This window comes from Trachemys scripta, chromosome 4, assembly GCF_013100865.1.
Source record: "Trachemys scripta elegans isolate TJP31775 chromosome 4, CAS_Tse_1.0, whole genome shotgun sequence".
NCBI lineage: Eukaryota > Metazoa > Chordata > Testudines > Emydidae > Trachemys > Trachemys scripta.
In genome coordinates, this window is record NC_048301.1 from 69,304,902 (window position 1) to 69,330,904 (window position 26,003).

The window sequence follows — 26,003 nt, forward strand, 5'->3', positions numbered from 1 at the left end:
AACATTTCGCAAACCCACAGGGGTTCATGAACCCCAGTTTGGGAACCACTGTTCTAAAGGGATGTAATTTATGGACTCTGCAGCTATACATGGAACCCCAGAGCACATAATTTGGGCAAGTTGTGAATGGACAAGGTATTAACCAAAGATTCATGAAGAGGAGAGAAAGGACCGATAGTATCAGGCCACCTCTAGTACATATCAGGGGTTAGTGCCGAATTGCCATGCAATTCAACGAAAGCACAGCATATTCTTCAGTGCCTTTTCTAGTTTATTTTTAAATTAGCCAGTCATGGGTTCTTCCACCTCTTCAACTGGGAGATTATTCCACAGATCTTATACTTAGAACAGTCTAAATGTCTTTTTTGTCTAATTTTAGTTCACTCATTATATCATCCTAGACAATTTCTTTTATCCCAGCTATTCCCCCCCCAAAACTGAAAGAAACATTATTCCCTATTTTCAAACAACAAGGCTAAAACGGTGAAATTTTAAATAATGATCAAGGAATTTTTTTTATTCATTTAAGTTTCAATATCATTACAGAAAATGTTATGGTACAGAGTTGTTTAACATTAGTTTTATTTCTTTGCTCATTTGATTTCCACATGAATGCTGGTAACATTAATATCTGTACAAGATCAGTCTTTGATTTTTTTTTTTTTTAGTTTTTATTTCTGTACATCTTTAAATGTATTGGTTAAAAAGGCTGTCAGCACTTAAGGAAGCAATTTTTTTTGTTTGTTCAAATAAAAGGTATCCAGTTACTGCCCAAGAGTACTGAGCCAGGTGGCTGCTGGGCCGAGAGATATCCCTGAACGCGCAGCGAGGGGGGAAACCTCGGGGCTTGATCGGGTTCCCAGTGCAGCCACTCTGCTTTTGGCACTGTGCACATCAACACGAGATACAAGATAAAGAACAAGCAGAAGCTCTCTGTGAAGCAGTTATGAAGCATACTAATAAGGGAAATCCAAGTGTTGTCTACGCTAGTATAAATAAGCAGACAGCCTTGTTTTAAGAGCATAAGTAGTTGTATCTTAAAGATGAGAAAAAACACAAGTTCTGCAGGCACCTACTGCTGTCTACTAAAAGCTACTGCTATCAGAACTAGCATTGAACACACAAAGCAATTGCAAGAAAGGAAAAAGTTGCTTTGATATAATCAGAATAAATTTCTTTGTTAAGATTTGTTTTTTTAAAGTTTTTTTTAAAAGGTATTTATTTAAATTCCATTTGAAATATAGTTCAAGATGTTGACTATACTGATCAACTTTATCCAATTCAGAAAATCTAGCTGTGCCGTTGCATATTACAGGATACAGTCAATGATATGTGGACATGCATCAAAGCTTCACTCTTGCTGGTGACATCATAGCCTTCCGATGACCATGACGTCCACCACCTCGCCCTTGTGAAGCTCCACGTACTGCTCTGTCTTTGGAGGTAGCATCAACAGTCCATTGGCACTACGCATACTCATCAGACGACTGCTCATCTGATTCCCTAGAGCAGAATGAGAGAAAGATTGCGGTTAACAGTACTACTACCACAATCAGATGGATGTGTAGATCCATGATTCTCCTCCTAAGAATAGCCCTTTTTTCCATGTTGATGGAAAGAAGATGGAAAAAAGGGCTATTCTTAGGAGGAGAATCATGGAGCTAATTTAGTTATGGAGCATGGGGTCTGCATACTCAATGGACATATGGCAAATACCTACAGAGTACCCAGGAGAGAGAACTTTTTCCAGGTTCTCCAAACTTCCATTCACTCACTTGTCCTCCTTGCTATCCAAGCTCCCACATTTCTTCCCCTTACTACCCCACCTTTCCACTGATGTTCTCAAATCTTCCTGTTTTCAGATTGCCTTCCCACCAGTTTCCACTGACACCATAGTTATCTTACAATTTGTAAGTGTGTCTAATCCATTTCATACAATAACTAAAAACCTAGCACAATCTACATAATTCATCCGCTCATAAGAACTCAGAACTCCCACTTGACACCCTCAGACTTGCAATATGTTGTGAAAGTGAACAATTTCAGCTCTGCTGGACCAACTGTAAAGCAAAATACAGAGGCAAAAGTCCCGACAGAGAATACCCTGCCTTTGGCTTCTTGGTGTTCAAACCTAGGGACTGACAGTGAGAGCATTCCAGTTGGTATCAGCTGTCTGCCTGGAACATGAGAAAAGAAGTAGCGCATAAAATAACCAGGAACTAAACCATGTAAAGCTTTACAGATAAAAATCAACATCTTGAATTGCCCCTCTAAAAGTGGCTATTCAGTCTTTGGAATCAGAGGTGTAGAGCTCCATGTGCGAAATCTACCTATGTAAGCAGTGAGACACAATCAGTACTAACAAGTCTCCAAGGAAAGCTTCATGTAGGATGTATTGTTTTAAACCAATCCGGAGGTGACAAAAGCATGGGTAGCTGCAGCATGATCTACATCCATCTGAGAGAGAGGCAAGGTCAACTTACTAGCCACATGCCGATGGAAAAACTACTCAAGTACTGCTTCAACCTAGAAACCTAGGAGCAGCTGAGGATCGAACAGCACCCCCAGATTGCAAATCTGGTGTAAAAAGTGACCATATCCTCTTGATTGAGAGAATAGATACCACCCTCAGCTATCTCTACTGGATGTTTCTCCCATTCAGCTAGCAACATCTCTGTTTATTTGGCATTAAATTCAATCACCCAGCTCCCATCCATGCCCTAACTTGTATTTAGTAAGTGTATGAGTGTGGAAGTGAGCATGTGAGGAAGTGCATGTCTATGAGTGAGCACAAACAAGTGTGAGTGAATGTTTATGCAAAAGAACATGTAAATAGGCAGGCTGAGTGTATGCAAATGAATGTGTGTCAGGGAGCATGAAGGCAAGCAATTGTGTAAAAACTGGTGTAGGCTAGCAAGTCTGTGATCTACAGCATCAGTGAACTTGCATGTAAGTATGTGCAGGTGTGTGTGTGTGTGTGTGTGTGTGCATGTGTATGTTAGCAAACATGCAGTTATAGGCATAAGTGTGCAAATATGTGTATGTATTTGTTTGTATGGTGGATGTTTGGGAGCCTGTCTGTGGGTGTGTCAGTCTACGTAAGTGGCTAACCTGTACTCTGTGCCCAAGGCAGTGGTTCTTGGTGATGCCAAGTCAGTATGCACCGATGGTATTCTGGGCGAGGATCCAATTTTACATCACATGATAACTGCAGGAGAAGCAAAAAGAGGAAGAAGATACAGGCTTTCATTCACATTTCATTAGACAAGCTAGACTTTATTCTGCTTTAGTCATCTGCAACAGGATAAAAAGAAGAACAGGATATGCATCCGAAGAAGTGGGCTGTAGTCCATGAAAGCTTATGCTCTAATAAATTTGTTAGTCTCTAAGGTGCCACAAGTACTCCTGTTCTTCTTTTTGCGGATACAGATTAACACGGCTGCTACTCTGAAACCTGCAACAGGATTGTCAGCTCAGTTCTGACTGTAGAATATTTACTACTGGTGAAGGTTGGGTAAACTCACACAGCTAGTACATTTTATCCCAAGTTTACCTATCCACCTCTGGGGTGGAACACAAAAGATTTTGTAACTGCAGAGCAGCATTATATAACTGTTTAGGACTAGGACTGTAGAGTAATTTATGCAATTGAAATTGTAGGGAGAATTAAGATTGGCAGGAAGTAATTATCTCAACCGGATAAACCCAAGAGCTAATATTCCCTGCTACTGTCAAAAATTCCATGTGCAAGTCAAGTGGTCAGGACCTCAGGCTTACATCTCATTCGAAAGATGGTGCTTCAAACAGTGCAGTTCTCACTAATTACACTCTGTGGTATTGGTTGGGTACTGACTCAGAGGGAAGAGTGGCATCTAGTTAATCAACATCAGCACTTCCTACAGCCCAATCCTTGTGAGATCTGATAGGATCCCTGGACAGAGTGGCATGACTGGTTAAGAGGCAGAAAGAATAGAGCTTGCTGTTGGGATCGCAGGTAGTGTTTGCAGCATTGACAGTTTACGAGTCCATAGATTTTTTTCTAAACTGAGCAAATTCAAAACAGACTTCATTAAGAGGAGAGAAACATGGACACAACAGTGATTTTATAGACACTATCTCAAAACCTTCCTATTTTCATTCAACATTCTGATGTGAACAGAGAGGATTCTGATATGTTAAGTAAGTTGGGCTGACTATATGTTTCCTGCATCTCTAGGTAATCCTTCTACACAAACTTAACAGCTGAGAAAAGCTTAACAGAAATCCCCTTTGCTTTCCCCCTTTTTCTTTTCATCATTTCAGTCCACGTGCTTGAACTCACCACATCCTGTGCCCTCCCACAGGCAGCTCTTCCTGCAATTGTCTGAGCTACTCTTTCAGGCACTGCCTTTCTTATGCTCTTATACTATGTCTCTGACCTTCCTACTATTACTCAAAATTCTGGTAAAAAAAAGTCCTTCCTCACCCCACCCCACCCCACCCCACCGCCATAGTTCTGGGCTTTGGACAGTCAGTTCTTTCAAATGTAACGTCAATATGACTCAGCAGAACATTTCTTGATATCAATGATCTTTAAACATTTTAGTACATTATGTAAGCTGCAAGCTTATGGGTGTCAGCTTGGAACACCAGCTAGGATTGCTTTTCTTATCCTTCTTGGATTAGACATCAATGCAGTACTTTTTGACTTGCTTCAGTATTACTTAGTGGACCATGTACATCTTCAGAGTTGCCCTATGCACAGCTGGTACATCCAATGAAATGGCAGCACTTCATAAAAACACTGCCATGTTCTACAATTACACAGTACCTACAGAAAATTCCAGCCTGGAAGAGTTTAGCCCCCTTCCAAATCCAGAAATTGGCTGGAGGAATGAGCTAGAGGGAAAGCCAGCTGCTTATGAAATGCATAAGAGTTAAATGGCCTCCACTGCTCAGTGAGTTGCAACCTGCACTGTCAAGAACATGCATGGATGAGACTGATATTACCCACTATTCAAAGTAAAGGGTCTGGGAAAAATGAAACAGAGATGCAGCAATGTGTAAGTGAAAAACGGATCCATCTTGCAGTGATTTCAGGAGCTAAAATGATCATTAAATGAAGCTAGGAATGATGTTAAATGAGCAAATTTGCAAGTATGTGGATGGGCTGGTTTGATAGGCCTAACAGGACTAGCTGGACTGTTATGCAGGAAACTGGGATTTGCTTGATTCCTTGATCCAGTCTCCTCTTTCCCTGGGCTGACAGTAGCTTGGAAGAGGCATGGTGGAAATTTTACACTCAGCCCTGGGATTGGGGAGGAGACTGGAGAAAGGGCCTCCAATAGCAACCTCTAAGCCAACCCTAAACTATTCCCTTCTCAGTGTAAACACCCATTACATCTTTTCAGGCAATTGTCTTATGACCTTTAGTTTTTGTTTAATCAAATTCAATCTATATTTAGCTTTTTAAAATCTTTCCAAATCATTTACCTTTAGTCATCTGATCTATTCTCTGCTGTTAATTCCCTTCAATTTATCATCATATCTCTAGTGCTGAAATATCCAAAGTTAGTCAGAGTATGGGGGGGAGCGGGAGTGGGGCGGGCTCACTGAGCCTGTCAGACAGCAGGATCTCAAATATATTTTTCAAATATCCTATATTTGAAAGTCCTTACCCTGGCTTTGATAATGGTGGGCCGAGGATCCAGGATGCCTTGCATTTTCCTCAGTGCTGGGACAACAAAGAGATTGCAGGTGACAACAGCTGATACAGGATTTCCTAGAGAGAAAAACCCAACAGTAGTTCACATGTGAGTAATTCTGAGTTAAGATGTGAAATGATGAAATAATCTCACATTTCCATAGCAACTTTCATCCTAAAGGATTCCAAAGAGCTTTTCACACTATGTACACAGGAAAAACTTCACTTAAATCTGGAGTGGCATATGGCAGTTGTTAAGCAGTACACAACTTTACTACTCAGGAGTTTAGGACAAGAAGTGAAGCAGAATATTGTAGTCAACTGAAACTGAAAGGGAAATTTAGGGCCACAGAATGTAATTTATCAGATTATAATTCAGACTAGACATTGGAATAATAACTGCACAATTGTAAAAAGTGTCATGGGATCTTTAATGACCGCACATGCTCAGATTCTTCAGGTATTAATTGGGAAGTTGGTTTTTGGCAGTATAATGCTCCCTAATATCATGCCAGCAAATTGTTTTAGTACTAATTCAGAGGGACTAGCACCAGCTACTGATATTTAGTATTGACAGAGCGAAGAGTACCACCTACTTTTTACAAACAACACTTCGGGTGTCTTTGGTGACAACTCTAATAATATACATTATACAATTAGGTAAATGCTCTTCTCCTCTATCACCTGAAAACAATCAATACAGGAGAGAAAGAAACCCTAAGCACATATCTAAAAAAAAAAAAAAAAAAAAAATCACTATCTCATGAAGAAGTGCAGTTCTTTTGTGGTCACAAACGCATGCAAGGTAAACAGAGTAAAGCAAGTTCTTCCTAGCTTCAGAATATGCAGCTTCCTGTCCACACTGCTAATGCAACACTGAGGGTAGGTCTATACTACCGCTTAAGTCCATGTGACTTATATCTCTCAGGGGTATGAAAAAGACACCCCGCAGCCATGCAAGATATATCGACCTGAGCACTGTCCACACTGACACTTTGGCCTGGTCCACACTAACCCCCCACTTCGAACTAAGGTACGCAAATTCAGCTACGTTAATAACGTAGCTGAATTCGAGGTACCTTAGTTCAAACTTACCGCGGGTCCAGACGCGGCAGGCAGGCTCCCCCGTCGATGCCGCGTACTCCTCTCACTGAGCTGGAGTACCGGCGTCAACGGCGAGCACTTCCAGGATCGATTTATCGCGTCTAGACAAGACGCGATAAATTGATCCCAGAAGATCGATTGCTTACCGCCAGACCCGGAGGTAAGTGTAGACCTACCCTATGTCAGCACATGCAGCTGCACCAATGAAACGCTTCTAGTGTATACCTGCCCTCATTCTGTGCATATTGATTTTCAAAGAGATACAGTGAAGTGAGGCAATAATGCCCTCTTTTGGTTCACACACCTTGAGCATGCAGTGTTGTTGTAGCTGTGTTGGTCCCAGGATATTTACTCCTGGAGAAATTCTGAGCCACTGCGCATGTGCAGAATTTATGTCCCCCACAAATTTCTTTGCTTCCCTGCAGAAAAATGACTTTCTGACAGGGAAGCAAAGGGAAGCCACAAGAGCGGTCATGCGACTGTTCCCAGCAGTGTGTTTTGGGTGCCCAGGGCAGCTGACAGAAAGGTAAATCACTGTGGGGCAAGGGGTGGGACTGGGGAAGACCCGGCTGGTGGCTCCTACTCTGGGCCAGGCTCAGTTGCCAGTCCCTGGGCTAGGGAGGATGGGACTTCCTCTTCCCGTGCATGGCATCCGGGGCCATGACCCACACCCAGATTTCTCTCCTGGCTGTAGGAAGCTCTGCACACTCCCCCCACCATGCTTCCTGCATCCATCACTCCTCAGCTGCAGGGGGAGGGATCACTGTACAGGGAGCTGCTCCCCCATCCACCCAACCCCTGTGCATCCAGACCCCCTGATGAGCCCCCTCCCTCTGCACCCGGACCACCCCAATAAGCTACTTGTGCCTGAATCCCCATCCTACCGAGCCCCAACCAGCTATACCTGGATCCCCACCCCACTGAGTCCCCCAGCATCTGGACACCCCCCCACACCCTCACCCCCTGCCAAGTTCTATCCCCAGACCTAGACCCGCCCCCCCCGCTGAACACCAACCACCTTCACCTGGACCCCCTGCAGAATCTCATTACCGTTGCACACAGAAACCCCCCCCAACAAGCATCTATGCATCCAAATCCCTTCCACACCCAGATCCCCCACTGAGCCACCTGCACCATACTGCCCCACACAGAACGTTCTCAACCCACACGTGGATCATCCACACTAAGCCTCTTCACACTTGGATCCTGCCTTGCTGAGCCTGTCCACCTGCACCTGGCACAGAGGGGCAGGGTTTTGGGGTGCTTCTGGGGCAGGCCAGGTCCTTGTGTTGTGTCAGGGTTGGGTGCGGCCTCACCGCTGAGTCTGTGTCTCGGGAGGGAGCTGCGTAGTGATCTCTCACCTCTGTGCAGCCAGTGGCCTGTGCTCCCCAATGCCATGCTGGAGCCTCCAAATTTATTTGACAAATAAAATTTGCAGTATTTTAAAGTATTGTGCGCAGATTTTTTATTTTTTTGATGCAGAATGCCCTCAGGAGTAAATATTAGAGAGACAAGGTGGGTCCAATAACAGATATTACCTCATGCACTTTGTCACAACTTGAGGATGACAAATAAGACTACAGTTCTGTGACATATTCTGGGACTGTCTAGTTTTTGTCTATATTAGTGGTACGTCAGATTCTGTGATTTAACTAACACAGATATTCCTGCAGAGAATATCCATTGGGAGGGTGGGGAAATAGGCGGAAAGGAAACTGCACTTTTATTATTTAAAAAGACAAAGGAAGTCTCTGGATAGAACAACTGTAGGTCCTGTGCTCCATCACATAGTTAGACAGAGGTAAGAACTCTCTAGCATACCCTCAAATAAACCCTTTGCTGAATAAAAATTGGTGGGAAAATCTCAAATGTTTTGTGCTTAGGAGAGCAAGTGCCAGGCCTCTGACCTTCATGAGGCATACTGGTTTTATTTTATGGATCTCTGTACCTGTGGAGAGCAACAAAAATCATTACAAAAATACCTTACCTGGCAGTGCAAAGATTATTTTTCGTACACCATCAATATCCAAAGTTGCAAATGTTGTTGGCAGGCTAGGGGGAAAGAAAGTTGTTAATAAATACACTGAACTCGTATCTAACGTGGCTGTGCTATTATAATGTATAGATTACCTTCCATTCCTTTCAAAATCTGAAATTTTCCTTCTTTCCTTTATTGTCACTGCCTTTTTAACGCTTAGAGCACTGTGAGCATAATCATCCTCATTACGCTGTGTTGAAGAACTTAAGCTGATTAAATTCACCTCCTTGCCCTCATCCCTCCCTCTCTCCCAACAATCACCTTAACCTGCTCCTCAAATGCTAATCCTTCTCCCTAGTAACCAAATCTCTTCCCAGCTTCCTGACCTCGTGCTAATACCCATTCCTCCTAAATTGTTCTAGTATTATTAATACTTAATCATATTGTAGTAGCCCATAGAATCCCAATGAAGGACTGATTACTCTAACTATACAACTCCCACTGCCGCTCTGGATTTCTCTCTTCTTGCTGACTCTTGTCTCAATTCCTTGAGCCTCTGGGCAGCCACTCTCAAATGACCCAGCCCCTAGAGTACTAACTCAAACAAAATCTCACCTCCCATACTATTAACTACACGGAGTTTCCAGGTGTCATCCACCTGGGACCTGCTTAGTGTTCCAAGGGTTAAGGACTTGCCAAATGCCTTCATTCTATTTAGAAAAAGTGCTGCTGCTACAACAGGTATTTTCTGTTTTTCATACCTGTTTTTTATTATTAAGAACTAGCCAGTCAGCCAACCAACCAGCCCTGCACCAGCTTTAGCCACAATCAGAATTTAGAATCCTGAACTACCTAGTTTGTAAACAAACCACCCTCAATAGTTATTGAGACAAGGAGCTGAGAAAAGACTCCATAGTCTTGGATTTGAAGAAAAGAATTCTCTGCTCCCAGAAGACCCACATTTTTCAGTGGATCCACAGAGCACAGTACCAGCACTACAGTGAAGTAGTGGTGAGGCAGAAGCAGTACATTCTGTGTGTTTATATATAAAACAAGCACATAAAACATCCTGCATCGCCTCAGAATTCCTATATGCAACATTTAGACAACTAGGAGCATTACAACCTAGATCCTACTCCATCCTCCTCTTATTTAAAAGCTCCTTGTTGTACCAATATAGGTGATGTGAATTCTGAAGTGAAGTGAAATGCTTAATGAGCATATCAACAACCAGAATGTCCATCCATTTCCCAGCTGCTTCATAGCAAAGCTGGTGTCTGAGCTCTGGCAATATATTTAGGGCTCTGCACATTTTTTAATGTGTTGATTTTTTCCCTGTGATTTCCAACATAGAAATATCTGTTGCTAATCAGCAGTAAGCTTTCAATTCTGGTTAAATTCACTAGCAATGGTAAGGGCTGATTTAATTAGGGTTGATACTACTTCCTTCCCATATCCAACTACCCAATGGTTTATATTAGGTTTTAAAATAGCATCTCTACCAAAACAGAACAAAAACCACATGTAGCAGATTTGGCACAAGGCAAACTCCATCAGAGCCACAAAATTAAAAATATTTCTTACCCTGGTTTCATAAAAACTCTGCCAAAGTGAATCTGTGCATGAAGGTCAATGTCCAGCACCTGTTTAAGATAGTCCTGTTTACATTAAGAAAAATAAAAAAAAATATTAAAGTAACATCAAAGTTGTTTACAGTGGTTTACAGCATCAAAGATGTCATGTACATGGAGGCCCTGTTTAAAGTGTTATAAACTAGTAGGGAATTTCCAGTACTAGAAAGGAGTAACTTGCAGAAAGATGGGTGAGGAAGAGGGACTATAACTCTTTTAGACTCTGAACATGCAATTGACTCAGTGTGGATACAGGGATCCTTGCCCAGTCAACTGCAGTACTGGCATCTTCAAAGTGTCCAAAGATATTCACTACAGGAAATTTTTAATGCCAGCTTGTGAAATCTGGTGCATACATTCCAAAGACAAAAACATTTTTCTTGATAAGTCAGGGCTAAGACTTAAACCCAATAAAACTACTTTTCTTTCGAGACTGTAAATTAGCTACTAGTGGAATTCAGTGATCAGCCAGTACCTTTCAGAACTAGGATGCACTGTAGACCTCAAAGTCTCTCAAAAGGTCACTGTAGTTTTTTGCAGTGTTATTGTAGCCACATTGGTCCCAGGATATCAGAAAGAAAAAGTGGGTGAGGTAGTATCTTCTATTGGACCAACTTCTGCTGGTGACAGAAGTTGGTCCAATAAAAGATATTACCTCACCCACCTTGTCACTATAGTTTTTGTAATTTCTTGGGGACATCATATAATTCACAGCTATAGGTTATTTAACTAAAGTTTCTGTAAGAGGGAAATTAGTGAGCCTACACTTTCTGTGCGTTGGTTCAAGTTAAATTATTTTGGATCAACACAATCAATCCATTAGATCAAAAAGTCCGGAATTCCTTATGCTGTCTCTCTGTTGATAATAGCTGTGCTCACAGATGTGTATCATAACTGAAAATAACAAGCCTATATAAGTTTATTTCTATTAGACTCCATGCATCTTAAATTAGGTTATCACCTGCAAGAAATGTCAGTAAAGAGAGACTTTAGAAGCAATGAACCCGAGGTCCCTACGCAGATTTCTGACTTTTTTTCTTAAATCTATTTTGTCCAAAGCTGTGACCCTTTTTCTGTCATGACACAAATTCTTGATTGTTGACTCCATTAAGTCCTTGTCTTTAATTTGCCATCTAAATTCTCCTTAAGATGTCTTCAGATATTTCATGAACACTACCAAGAGTCCAATATAAAAAGGATGGATGCCTCAAGGAATTGGTAATGAGATATGGAGCCTTTCAGCTTTAGGCTACTGTCTCAAATGCAGTCTAGATGAGGAGTGAGCAAAAATTATTGGCATCCAAAGGCTGTTCAGATACCTTTGTGAAATGAAGTGGTGGTCTCAATTCAGTTCCTAGTGGCCATGTGTCTGCATGACACCACTGTTCTAAAAATTCATGGATCAATCAACACTTCCCTTTCTGATCACAGTTCCAGGGCCACTGACTGTGGACTTTACAGGGCCTGAAAGTAATTTTTACTGGTCCAACAAAATGTTTCTAGTTCTCCCTTAATGCAAGATACTAGCCTTTTGAAGAGAGGATCTGCTCAGAAAACTGACTCTAAAAATGGAACCATTGAGCTTACTGTTTATCATCTCTCAGTGACTCCATATAAAATCTGCTCTGTTACACCTAGATAAATGTTTATTTTAACTGCCATTCATGCAAACACAACCTGGGATAAAAAAGTCAATTTGATTTTTTTCCTTCTCATATGTCACCACAAGTTTTAAAGGTTCTCCAGGCCCATTTATGCCCTTTGTGACATCTGTCTTCACTGATTTTGCACAGGTACTACCAACTGCAACTTAGCAAACAATTCTGTTGATGATTCACAAGAAGGCAAATAATCCAGCTCACTGTCTTTTATGTATGCTGTCTCTGCAGAGGTAAGAGGAATAAAACACAACAAAAACTATTTTAAGGTCAGCAGATATAGCTCTGATACACTCAGAGAACAAATCTTTCAGTAAGAAGGAGCCAGTTTTACACATTCACTTGCAGAGTAGTTTGCACTGCTACTACCCACATTTTATACTCTATGGATAAAAAGAAGTCTTCAGTCTTCAGATGCTGTTAATCCAGCACCTTTCACGAGCACTAAATTTATATAATCACTCCTTAAATGAAAACTAGATACAAGATGATTTTGGAAAGGGCTGATTCCAACAACACTTAGAATCTTCCCAGCAATATCACATACCCACTATAGTATTGAAACAAAAGCATAAAAGAAGGACAGTATTAAAATTATTTTTTTAATTAATCCACCAGCGCTGGGTCCAGGGACCTGGAATGTCCTGGTAATAATCATGAATACATTAGCAGTTGCCATCAGGAACTCCTGACCTCATGCCTGGTATTCTTATTGCAATGTAGCAATCATGCTTCAGCTTATACCTTTTCACCCATGGACACGCCTCCTGATGTGATGATAACGTCCGCACGGCTGATACCCTCATTCAGTGCATTCAGTAAATCATCTGGGCTGCAAGAAAATCAAAGCAAAGAGATTAATGAACAGAGAAATATTTTTAGGTACTGGATAAAGTAAAACATAAATAGATCTTTGCACACTCAAAATATAAGGTAATCATAGAATTGTAGGACTGGATGGGAGCTCAAACGGTCATCTAGTCCAGCGGTTCTCAACTTTTCCAGACTACTGTACCCCTTTCAGGAGTCTGATTTGTCTTGCATACCATAAGTTTCACCTCACTTAAAAACTACTTGCTTACAAACTCAGGCATAAAAATACAGCACACTATTACTGAAAAATTGTTTACTTTCGCGTTTTGTCTGTATGAAATTTTAGTTTATACTGACTTTGCTACTGCTTTTTATGTAGCCTGTTGTAAAACTAGGCAAATATCTAGATGAGTTGATATATCCCCTGGAAGACCTCTGTGTACCCCCACACTGATCTAGTCCAGTCCCCTGCACTCATGGCAGGACTAAGTATTATCTAGACCATCTCTGACAGGTGTTTGTCTAACCTGCTCTTAAAAATCTCCAATGATGGAGATTCTACAATCTTCCTAGGCAATTTATTCCAGTGCTTAATCACCCTGACAGTTAGGAAGTTTTTCCTAATGTGCAACCTAAATCGCCATTGCTGTAATTTAAGACCATTGCTTCTTGTCCTATCGAGAGGTTAAGGAGAACAGTTTTTCTCCTGCCTCCTTGTAACGACCTTTTATGTATTTGAAAACTATTATCATGCCTCTCTCAGGCCTTGGCTACACTTGTAAGTTACAGCGCTGTAAAGCCTCCCCCAGCACTGTAACTCACTCCCCGTCCACACTGGCAGGGCACTTGCAGCGCTGTATCTCCCTAGGTACACCACTGCAGGTACTCCACATCTCCGAGAGGAATAACAGCTGCAGCAGAGTGGCTACGACTCACGGGTGTGAGTGTAAACGCTGGTAGCGCTGTACTAATCACCTTGTCAAGTGGCCAATCCTCTCCATTGTTGTGAACGGCTGCAGGAATGCGTAAGTGCCGGTTTCAAAGCTCGTACCACAGAGAAAAGCAAACAGTTTGCAGCTTGCTTTGAGTGAGTAAATGAATGAGCAGGGGGCCGGGAGTTCGGAACTTGCAAAATAGAGAGCTGACATGCTCCAAAAAGCACTCTTTCTCCCCCCACACTCCCTGTCACAATCCACCCCCGCCCCCCCGTTTTGAAAAGCACGTTGCAGCCCCATGAATGCTGGGATAGCTGCCCATAATGCACCGCTCCCAACACAGCTGCAAATGTTGCAAGTGTGGCCACACCACTGCGCTGGCAGCGGTCAGTGTGGACAGACTGCAGTGCTTTTCCCTACTCATCTGTACGAAGACAGGTTTACCTCACAGCGCTGTACAGCTGCAAGTGTAGCCAAGGCCTCAGTCTTCTCTTCTCCAGATTAAACAAACCCAATTTTCTCAATCTTCCCTCATAGGTCATGTTTTCTAGACCTTTAATCATTTTTGTTGCTCTTCTCTGGACTTTCTACAACTTTTCCACATCTTTCCTGAAATGTGGCACTCAGAAGTGGACACAATACTATAATTGAGGTCTAATCAGCGTGGAGTAGAGCGGAAGAATTACTTCTTGTGTCTTGTTTACAATATTCCTGCTAATACATCCCAAAATAATGTTTGCTTTTTTTTGCAGTAGTGTTACACGATTCTCTGTTTTCTTTCATAGGACTGCACACCCTTCTTAAGTAGATAAGCCAGGTTTACTCATGAGCAAGTGATCTAATCAAACACCAGGTAATTTGATTCAGTTCTGGCCAAGAGGTCTATGAAGATCATTAAAAGAAGAACAGGAGTACTTGTGGCACCTTAGAGACTAACAAATTTATTAGAGCATAAGCTTTCGTGGACTACAGCCCACTTCTTCGGATGCATATGAATGCATATCAATGAAGATCAAGAGGTATATAAATGTGCAAGACTAGAGCAATAGGGGGCACTACAGGTTAGGACTGAGGTGTACTGGCAGAACAGCAAAAGGGGCTCTGGCACTGGAAAAGCAAAATGACTTTCAGGTTAGGATTTAGGTGCATTGGAACAGTTGCTTGTGGGAAGTTTACATAGTGCCTCACCACACTTTGCCAGGCTCTAGTCCACGCTATTAGTCTCCCATTGTCATGAGCAATAAATCCATTCATAAAGATTAAAAAAGGTGAGAGTGATCCCTTTGTTTGGTCCTCAGCACATTGTCTAAAGTCAATCCCAATTTCCCAAGCTTTTTCGCTAGTTTTATTCCACAGTCAACCAAGGGAAAGTAGGGCTGTCACCTGACATAACATACACTAGAATAGATACATATTCAGACACGAAGCCCTTCAAACAGGGATAAATACTTTGCATCCTATGTTGAAGTAGAGATTCAGACTGATGCAGAATCAGGAATACACTGTATTTAATGGTGAAAATACTGTAAATGGGGCTGAGTAATGGAAGGCCCCTTAATAACATATCTAACCAATCCCTTCTTCACTATCATGCTGACATCTTATTTTTTGAAAAATAAACATTTATTACTAAATATCCAAACTTTCATCTTCAAAGCTGAGTGACATGGATTAAAATAAATTAAAATAGTTCCAAGACATCTATCCTTTCTACTCTTTATATAGTTGTACACCAGAGATCCTAGGATGCTGTTGCAAACTGCAGGAGGCCACAGTGACCTACTACCCACCAGTCATTACACACAACTAAAGGGTAGACCCATGCACTGACTAGGAAATTTCACAGGCAATACTGTTTGGCATGGGTGGAGGTTGGGTGTGCAGGAAAATGGTCAGGGGCTGATAAATAACAGACATTGGTAAGAAAGAGTTGTACTTTGCCAATATAGGGGGAACATTATCTGAAATAACCAGCCCTTCCAGTATATGGCTGACTCCGATTATGAGCAAATTAGTGTATCATCCAGTACATGGTATTAAGTCAATTGCCCCTTATAGTACATAGCAGATAAAACATAGTGGCACTGACCAAAAAAATCCAACAACAAAAAACCCTACAAAGTTAACATAAAATAAACACTAGAATAATTTTTCTCCAATATATTACATTCAATCTCTTTTCCCTTAAACTTCTGCAGACAGATGATCTAACCCACTCCATTTTTCTGGTGTTTTGTTTATGTAGGATTTCCATTCAACATTCCACAACAAACTGTAGTGTTTAGCAATCTTCAGGATCAGATTTTTCATCTGTTATGGACTGGAAATGACTGTTCTCATGTTCAAAAGCATAAATTTAGAGCAGGTGTTCCCAGTTTCTGTTTCTGAGCCCCCAAACTACCCACATTTTCCTACCAAGGCCATGTTTCCCAGAATTCATTGCATGTTACACAGAAAGGACCAGAAATGCAGTTCTCTTGCTGTTCTGTACTCACAACTTTGGCTGCTTTCCCCTTCCAACAAAGGTCTATATTCCTGTTCACCTTCGCATTCCTCCCAAAGTCGTGAGGGGCTGCTTATCTCGTACTGCTCCAAATGTCTTTGGGGCTAATGGTGGAACTCACAGCAGCCCTTCAGCCTCAGAACTCCTCCTTCTCCCTCTTTCTGAAAACCATGGCTGAGCAGCTCCCCTGTTTTAGAGCTTACAGTGTGGACACTTACTGAGCCTGAGCACTGCACAGACCCAGGGCCGGCTCCAGGTACCAGCTTGCCAAGCAGGTGCTTGGGGCAGCCACTCTGCAGAGGGGCGGCATGTCCAACTATTCGGTGGCAATTCGGCGGACAGTCCCTCACTCCCCCTCAGAGCCAAGGAGCTCCCGCTGAATTGCCGCCGCAGATTGCGATCACAGCTTTTTTTTTTTTTGGCACCGCTTCGGGTGGCAAAAACCCTGGAGCCGGCTCTGCACAGACCTCATAGGTGAACACATGGGATATGTCTATACTGCAGCTGGGAGTGAGCCTCCCAGCTCAGGTAGGCAGACTCCTGGTAGTGGGGCTTGAGCTGGCGCACTAAAAATAGCAGTGTGGACACCGCTGCTCTGGCAGAGACTGGGACTGTCAGCTATTGCTGCAACCTCTTTCTGTCTATTACTGTTCAGCTACTATTATATTGATGAATAAAACAGAAGATGCCCAGTCTGCATTAAGAAAAGTACAGTTACCGTGAGAAGCTAAGAGAAGGGGATTCCTGTTTGTCTATATATCCATTCTACAGAAAAACAACATGTAGAGAATGCACAGGCAAGCACTCAAAACTTGGCAAATACAAAAATAAGAGTGCACGAGTAACCTTAACTTTGCCTCCTTCTGCATATATATTGTAATACTGTATTTAATTATTTGATAATTATATTTCTGTAGTGGTAGTGCCCAAAATACGTTTGGGAGCGTACAAACATATAGGAAGGGACAATCCCTGCCAAGGTCTGCTGTTTCTAGAGGCATCTGCGGGAATCCGTGGTTCAAGTGTGGGTCTGGGAGTTTTGGGAATCTTTCTTAAATAATACAATATAGAACACCTCTACCTCGATATAACGCTGTCCTTGGGAGCCAAAAAATCTTACGGCATTATAGGTGAAACCACGTTATATTGAACTTGCTTTGATCCGCCGGAGTGCCCCCCCCCCCGAAGCACTGCTTTACCGCGTTGTATCCGAATTCATGTTATATCGGGTCGCGTTATATTGGGGTAGAGGTGTATAATTAATTTTTTCTACAACATTGGATATACAAAAGAAACACCATCTACTGTAGTGTACACCAGACAAAGAGTCCACAAACATCATTTATATAGCAGATGTGTAGAGAGTGAGTGACCTGCCAGCACTTTTCCACAAACTTCCATAACTGGTGTGGCATAATGCAGGTGTTGTTCAGTGATGTTGTATTTTCTCTTTAGGAAAATGCAGTGAGAGTAGGGTTGTGTGGAAAATGATTTTCCTAACTTGAAAATATTTTAAAGATTTTGAAATGTTTCTCAAATTGAAGAGACAAAAAGTCAAAATCTAGAAAATATTCACGAATAAAAAATAAACCACCCCAAAACAACAAAACCTTTTTTTTTTCCATTTTGGGTCAGTTGAAACACTTTGTTTTGACAATTTCAAATTGTTTCATTTTGATTTTGAACGTTTAAAAAACTTCTTCAGTCTAATTAGCCTAAGTTTCTAAATGAAAAGTCATTTTGAACCAAAAAACCCCAGATTTTGTCTGAAAATCTCAAAACTAAATGTTTTTCTGTCTAACTTATCTTGGTTTCATGAACAGTTTCTGATTTGTCAAAAAATTCCTGCCCAGCTCTAAGTGAGAACTTTTGCCCCCTGACTCGGTGCACTCCTGCAGACAGATTCATGGAGTGGAACTAAGTGATGGTGTGGAATGGGCTAGAAGAAGAAGAAGAAGAACATGATACATGCTCATTTTCCAGTGTGTCAGCTGGTAGGATAAAGGTCTGTAGCAGGGAGAGAGGGCTTAGAATGTAATGTGCTTTGCTCAAGGAAAGAGAAACCAGCTGTGACAAGAAAACAAACAAACACAAAAAGACAAAATCTCTTTCTTTTAGTTAAATAGCATCTGTGTGATTTAAGAATTGGGAGTGGAGGATTTTGATCTCAGTATCAACCACTCTTACTATTTCAATTTCACATGGTGGCCAAGATTTCAAAAAATAGGAGCCTAAAGTTAGTCTTCTAAATCCATATTTAAGTGCCTAAATAAGAGGCCTGAATTTCAAAATTGATGAGAGCTTCCAGCAGCACTCACTGAGATTAATGGAAGTTTTGCTGAGTTGTCAGAACTTTTGAAAGTCAGATCACATTGTGACAGGTTGGATCACAGAAACCCCCCTGAAAGCTGCCAACTGATGTGCCAAGACTACCCCTGCTCCTGTTTTCCCTGCCAGCTCAGGACTCCAGCACCCTGTCTTGCTGAGCCAGACACTCCCATCTGCTCCAACACAGACCCAGGGTCTGAATTACTTGCCGCAAAGCTGCAGGTTTACCTGAAAACAGCTCACAGAAGTGTGCTTGTCTATAGCACTCAGATGCCCAACTCCCAATGGGGTCTAAACCCAAATAAATCCGTTTTACCTTGTATAAAGCTTATACAGGGTAAACTCATAAATTGTTTGCCCTCTATAACATTGATAGAGAGATATGCACAGTTGTTTGCTCCCCCAGGTATTAATACATACTCTGAGTTATTTACTAAGTAGAAAGTGATTTTATTAAATACAGAAAGTAGGATTTAAGTGGTTCCAAGTAATAACAGACAGAACAAAGTAAGTTACCAAGCAAAATAAAACAAAATGCGCAAATCTATGTCTAATCAAACTGAATACAGATAATCTCACCCTCAGAGATGCTTCAGTAAGTTTTTTCTCAGACTGGACACCTTCCAGGCCTGGGCACAATTCTTTCCCCTGGTACAGCTCTTGTTCCAGCTCAGGTGATAGCTAGGGGATTTTTCATGATGGCTCCTCTCCCCCTCTGTTCTCTTCCACCCCTTTATATATCTTTTGCATAAGGCAGGAACCCTTTGTCCCTCTGGGTTTCCACCTCCCCCTCACTGGAAAAGCACCAGGTTAAAGATGGATTCCAGTTCAGGTGACATGATCACATGTCACTGCAAGACTTCATTACCCACTTGCCAGCACACAAATATACAGGAAAACTCATAGGTAAACATAGCCATCTGCAGACAATGGGAGTCATCAAGATTCCAAACCACCATTAAGGGCCCACACTTTGCATATTTACAATAGGCCCTCAGAGTTATATTTCATATTTCTAGTTTCAGATACAAGAGTGGTACATTTATACAAATAGGATGATCACACTCAGTAGATTATAAGCTTTGTAATCATACCTTACAAGAGACCTTTTGCATGAAGCATATTCCAGTTACATTATATTCACTTATTATCATGTTTTTATAAAACCATATAGACTGCACAACGTCACACATATTTAAGTACTTTAATATGGAATTGGGAGTCTAAATTAAGGTTCCTGTTTTTGAAAATCTTGGTCAGAATGTCTATACTGCTCTCTAGTGAATGTTGTGCTTTGTCTTGATATATTAATTATGAAATCACACCAAGATTATTTAGCCTGAGTTATTTGCAAACCAGCTAATGAAATTTGTCTATCACAGTTATGAAGCCTTATCTGTGTAGAATCTAGGCTCTGAATTCAGAATTCCTATTAACATCAATTTTAGGCCATAACAGACCCTGTTCTTGCCATCTTTCTGAGTTAAAGTCTGAATCTTTTCCCCTTTTCTTTGCCCTACCCCACCCCCTCCGCCTCCTCATATATTATCATTGTAAGAAGACTTCTGCAAAAAGGCAGGTTTATAATTAAGCTTAAAAGTGGTCATCCCTGAGCTCATTCTGATTTCCTCTGGTAATGTGTTTCACATATGAAGATCTGCTAAAAATGCCCTGGACATTGATAAAACTGATAATAGAACAAGATCCCATCTGCAAATACTCATTTCCAAGAGCCTGTGAAGAATAGCGGGCCATTATGGTGGAACTAAGGAATTGCCATACTTCATTATACACATGGTCCATCTAGGTTAGTATCCTGTCTCTAACAGTGGCCACTACCAGAAGCTTCAGAGGAAAGTATCAGTAGGCAGATGTGAGAAAATATGCCCCCACATTGAATCTCATTCTGATTTCTATTAGAGATTGTCTTAAGACCTGAAACATAAGATTTAATATCCTTTCCAGAATATTTATCATCATGAAGGAGAGGTTACTTTCCTTGTACAGTAACTGGAGTTCTTTGACATGTTTTGTCCCTATGAGTGGTCCACTTCAAGATGTGCGTGCATCCATGCACTCCTGATTGGAGATTTTGTCAGTAGTGTCCATCAGTCTGTGCCTGAGCCCTACATATCCTCGTGCCCTTGTAAGAGGATATATAGGGATAGATGGACCTGCTGCCGCTCCAGTTCCTTTTCAACCATGAAGTCCACAGAAAATGACTCAAAAGTAGAGGGGAAGTAAGGCAGGTAGTGGAGCATCTGTAGGGATAAACATCTCAAAGAACTCCAGTTTCTGAACACATTAAGTAACCTCTTCTTCTTTTTCTTTGAGTTATTGTTCCTATCAGTGTGCCGCATCAGGAGATTCCCAAGCAGTACCTCAATTATGAAGAAGGATGCTGAAGAGACAGATTCAGTACAGACTGTAGAACAGCCTCACCAAAGGCCATGACAGCTCTAGAAACATGCATGATTGCATAGTGCTCGGAAAATGTGTGCACTGAAGACTAGATGGTGGACTTTGAAAATGTCCAAGATGGATATGGTGGTCTTCAATAAGGCCACAGAGGTAGACTGAGCCCTGGTGGAATAGGCAAGCACCCTAAATGGAGGATGCGTATCTGAGGTGTTGTGACTGGTCAAGATGCATCCCAAAACCAATTTTCACAGTTTTAGGGTGGACATTGGGTGTCTTTTCACTCTTTCCATGATGGAAATAAAGAGTCTGGAAAAAGCCCTGAAAGGCTTAGTCCTATCAAGGTAAAAGGCTAGAGCTCTTCTTACATCCAGTGTGTAGAGACTGGCTTCTCTCTCTAGTGGAGTGAGGTTGGTTCAAAACCCTAGTAGATGAATGTCCTAATTAATGTGAAGTTATGATGAAACTTTTGGTAGAAAGTGAGGGTGGGGATGTAATGTCACCTTGTTGCAATAAAACACCCTGAATAGTTGGTCAACTAAAAGAATCCTACCCAACTCTTCTGGCCAGGGTGATGGCTATGAGGATTTAAAAGAAAAATGAAGGAAAGAACAACTCCCCATAGGTTCAAATGGCAGTTTTCTCTTTGAGGTCACATTGTGGAGGAGGTTTTTTGATGGGAGGAAAAGGAAAACCCTTAATGAATCTCACAGTGGTCGTCTGAGCGAAGACTGAAAACCCCTTGCTGGGGGGAGGTGAAAGGCTATAGTGGCAGCCAGGTGAACCTTAGTTCAGAAATAAACCCATGGTTTTTAAATTCTGCAGGAATGTGTGCGAGGAAAGACTTGAGAGAAGGTATGGATCGTTGGGCATACCACACTTGAAAACACTTCCATTTCTGAAGGTAAGTTGTCCTTGTGGCGGGTTTTCTACTGTTCAGCAGAACTATTTGAACCTCTGCAGAGCAAGCCTGTTCTATGCCAGAGAGGCATCAGGGAGCCAGGCTTTGAGGTGCAATGATGAGAGTTTGGGGTGGGTCATGGTGCTTAACCCTTGAGTCAGAAGGTTCACTGTCAGAAGAAGACAAACAGGTAGCTTTAGGGATAGGTGAAGTAGATCTGGGAACCAAACAAGTCTTGGCCATGATGGTGCTATAAGAATGGACATCAATCTTTCTTGTTTCAGTTTGTTCAGGAATTTGAGGAGCAATGGCACGGGGGGGGGGAGAGGGGTAAACATACAACAGGACACATAAGAAGGGCATCTCCGAGCAAGTTGTGACCATGTCGCTTCCTTGAGCAGAAGTGCCGGCACTTCGCATTGAATGGTGTTACGAAGAGATGGAAATGGCTGCTCAGGCAGTCTGCTATGGCATTCTGTAGCCCTGGTAGATAAATCTCTGAGATCTCATGCAGTAGGATATGCATCAATTCCATAATTTTTGGACTCTGCATATAAAGCATGGGATCTTGTGCCTCCTTGTTATTTATATAATACATTGCAGCCCTGGTTGTCTAGCATTACTCTGACTGAGTGGCCCCTGATGTTGGGTAGGAAGTTGCTGCAAGCATAAAGGACTGCTTTGAGTCTGAGAATGCTGATATGGAAAGACATCTTTTGGGGGGTCCATTTGCCTTGGGTTGTGAAATCCTGGGAATGAGCATCTCAACCTATCAGGGAGGCAGTGGTGGTGATGATCTTTGTGGGGGAAGAACGTGCAAATGGAATTCCCACACAAACCTTCAGGGGATCCTTCCACTTGCTGAGACAATCAAGGAACCTCACAGGTATTGACACCTGCTTGGACACGTTGTGCTTGTTGTGCATATAGGCAGACCTGAGCTAGGTGTGGAGACATCAGAAGTGTAGTCTTGCCAGGGGTGATACAAACATACACGCTTCCGTCTGGACCAGGTGTTGAAGACAAATAAGACAGAAGAGTAACAAGCTGGGTCAGCTAGTAAGCTGACACTGTGACTCTCCATCTCAAGACATAGGTGATGGAGAAGGAACTGGAGTGGTGGTGCGGGTCCACCCCTCCCTGTATATCCTTGCATCAGAGTATGAGGGTGTGTTGGGCACAGGCTGGATCTGTGGATACGGCTGACAAAATCTCAGATCAGGAGTGCATAGGCGCATGCACATCCTGACATGGAGCACCCATATGGATGATAACTTGAAGAAGAATTACGAGTCTGGATATCCTTGAGAGCCATATGAAGATACAATCACGTTTGAATCTTGCTAAATTCTTATGGCAATGAGTTCCACAGTCTAGTTATTTGTTATTGAAAAAGTATTTCCTCTGATCAGTTGTGGATTTGCCACCTTTTAATTTCACTGAAAGTCTTCTTGCTCTTGTGGTACAAGACAGGGAGAATAGATGTTCCTGCTCTACCTTCTCTCTATCATTCATTATATACTTTTAGCATGTCCCCTCTTATTTGTCTCCATGCTGGTGGGAATAATCTCTCTGGGAGACTGGATGGCTCTGATGGAGGGTAATAGCCTACTGCCTCTCATTTGTATTCAATTTAGGTTAGTAATAATAAAAAGTCACCAGTATCTGACGGCTAGTCCAGCCTATAGAAAATTAGCTAAATTAGTTTTGTGCCTCATGGATAGATAGCCACATCACAATACCCACTACATTAGGCACTAAATGGCCACCTTGCTGGCAGTCTCAGCAGACAGACCAAAGAAATCAGATGACAGGCTTCATAATTTGTGATTCACCTCCTGTGTTTATGATCTTTAGTATTTTTTAAACATGACATTTCTTTAATCTCAGTATTATTTTCCAGAGACTCACTGTAGTAGGAAGAACCTCTGTGGTGCACAAAAAAACCCCATTGATTAAAATATTACATATTGTAATCCTGTTCATCACTAGTCCAATTTATTCAATATGTACAACAATGGAACCAAAACACGACATAAATAGGCATAGAAAACCCTTCAACTTTATTTTGTCTGAAACTTGCTTCTCATCTCCACTAGAGGACTCTGAAAAAGCCATTCACATATCTGCATTCTCTATGACGTATACACTTTTACACATTCTGCTAGACACATTACAAGCCTCTTTGTACTTGTCATGGGAAACAGTGTGGTGGTGGGAAAACATGTTGGTATAAAGACTCTCCATATTTGAAGAGACTGATGTGATGCAACTAAAAGACAGATATTGAAAAATTAAAACAAACTCAATTCCTAATTCTGTCTCTAATACGTCAGCAATCTTTTTCTTACGCACACATTGAAATTTTCATTTTTGAAATGTTGATCAGCTATCTGAGGATAATGACTAACATTAGTCCTGATGCTACTATGTGAATTGGGAGAATGGAGGGGTGAAGCTTCTTACTAATACAGACTGCACACAGCAGAGCAAAAGGAACCATACAGAACTTCCAGAATATTGAAGTTAGCTAATTTATAATCAGTTTACATCTACAGCATTTACATGTGAGTTCCTTTAACATAAACTAGTGCCCCCAACCCTGACACACATATACGGTGTATTGAACAATCCTGAACCAATAGAAGATTGACTAATTTCTGTGATCGTGTGCTTGGCTCCTCTGCCACAATACTTCTTATTCAGTATGCTACTAACCACAAAGTAACTGCCAGTGTTTGGGTTGGGATTGGATATAGGGAGTTTGGAAACTCATCTCATGGACCAACCACTACCTTGATTCAATATGAGGGATACCTCCCCATCTGAATGAGGGGCCTGTTCCAGGAGTCTGCCTTCAGAAACTACTCAAACCTGAATATTTCCAGAAGGCTTGGGAGAAAAAAGTTCCTCTGATAGACCATTCTTTATCAGTGGTGGTGGTGGCATCCTCCACCATCAATCAGGTGGCCCTCATTCACCCTCTCCCCAGGCTTTGGCCTTACAGGTCACCTTGGTTTATAAATAGCTTGCAAAAAAGTGAAGCAGGAGGAAAGACAGAGTGTGGATGGTGCCATGTAGGCCATAGTAAATCAACTGTAACAAAGATTTTTTTTAAGGAGGCTGCATGGGTGGTGCATGAGCCGCCCGGTGGGGGAGGCTAGCCCCTGGCCCCTCCCCTTCTGCCCGAGGCCTCCCCCCCCCACAACCCTTTCTGCCCCCTGTCCGCCACTGGAGCCCAAAGTACTCCCACTGTGGCCACTGGCACCCCCGCCCCAGTCCGCCCAAGCAGTCCCAGCCCTAAAGAGCCGGGTGGCACAAGCACCAGCCCCAGCTGCTCCGAGTCCTGGCAGCAGGCCAGCCCGCTCCGGCCCTAGCCTGGGCCACAGGGGAAGAGTGGGAACTGGGAGCAGGCAGGAGAGGGCCTGGGGCAGAGCATGGGCAGTGACATGCCAGGCTGTTTGGGGAGGCTCAGCCTCCCCTGGCCTGTGATATGCACTGCCCAGGGGTGGCTGTGTGTGAGGCATGTGACTCCATGACAGCACCTGCAAAATATTGATTAGCAGGTTTGTTCTGACTACTGGGCAGCCTACACTTGGTGGCTAATTTAAGTTCCACTTGTGAGGAAATTTATTTTTAATTTGCATTTAAAATTGCTCAGATTCAAGCAAAACTGTCTTCCTCTGTGTGAAAGTGTGTGTTCTTGAGAAGACAAATGAAAAGGCTTCTCTGATGGGAGTTTTGGCCAGTGTCACCCTCTAGAGTCTAAGGTACTAGGATCACTTTATTCAACAACCTGTGCTTGAGACTCAGGTCTTTCCTGGTTTCTTGAGGCCAGTGGGGAAGAACTGTTGATGGAAAATATCAGTGAATCCTTGAGGATGAGTTGAGTGCCAGCTTCCCTTGAAAAAGCACATGTGCAGCTGCTGTTCATAATACAATCACTTGATTTTGGTGATGTGGCCAATTATCACTCTGTATCTAATCTTCCAATTTTGATTAAGATAACTCTCCCAATATCTAGTTGTCCCAGTTCTCCTTGACCCTTGTC

The 26,003-nt window shown here is 42.2% G+C and overlaps 1 protein-coding gene across 16 annotated transcripts in view; it reads right to left on the reverse strand.

The window, feature by feature from the left end:
• Positions 1 to 486: 486 nt before the first annotated feature.
• Positions 487 to 26,003, reverse strand: part of GPHN (gephyrin) — a 539,113-nt gene continuing 513,596 nt past the window's right edge. For all 16 annotated transcript variants that reach the window (XM_034769381.1, XM_034769377.1, XM_034769383.1 and 13 more), the window contains 6 exons: positions 12,799 to 12,886; positions 10,350 to 10,423; positions 8,775 to 8,839; positions 5,658 to 5,761; positions 3,112 to 3,208; positions 487 to 1,503 (listed from right to left, as the gene is read on the reverse strand). In XM_034769381.1, coding sequence (XP_034625272.1) covers positions 1,370 to 1,503; positions 3,112 to 3,208; positions 5,658 to 5,761; positions 8,775 to 8,839; positions 10,350 to 10,423; positions 12,799 to 12,886 — 562 coding nt within the window. In that variant the 3' untranslated portion in view covers positions 487 to 1,369. The remainder of the gene's footprint in view (positions 1,504 to 3,111; positions 3,209 to 5,657; positions 5,762 to 8,774; positions 8,840 to 10,349; positions 10,424 to 12,798; positions 12,887 to 26,003) is intronic.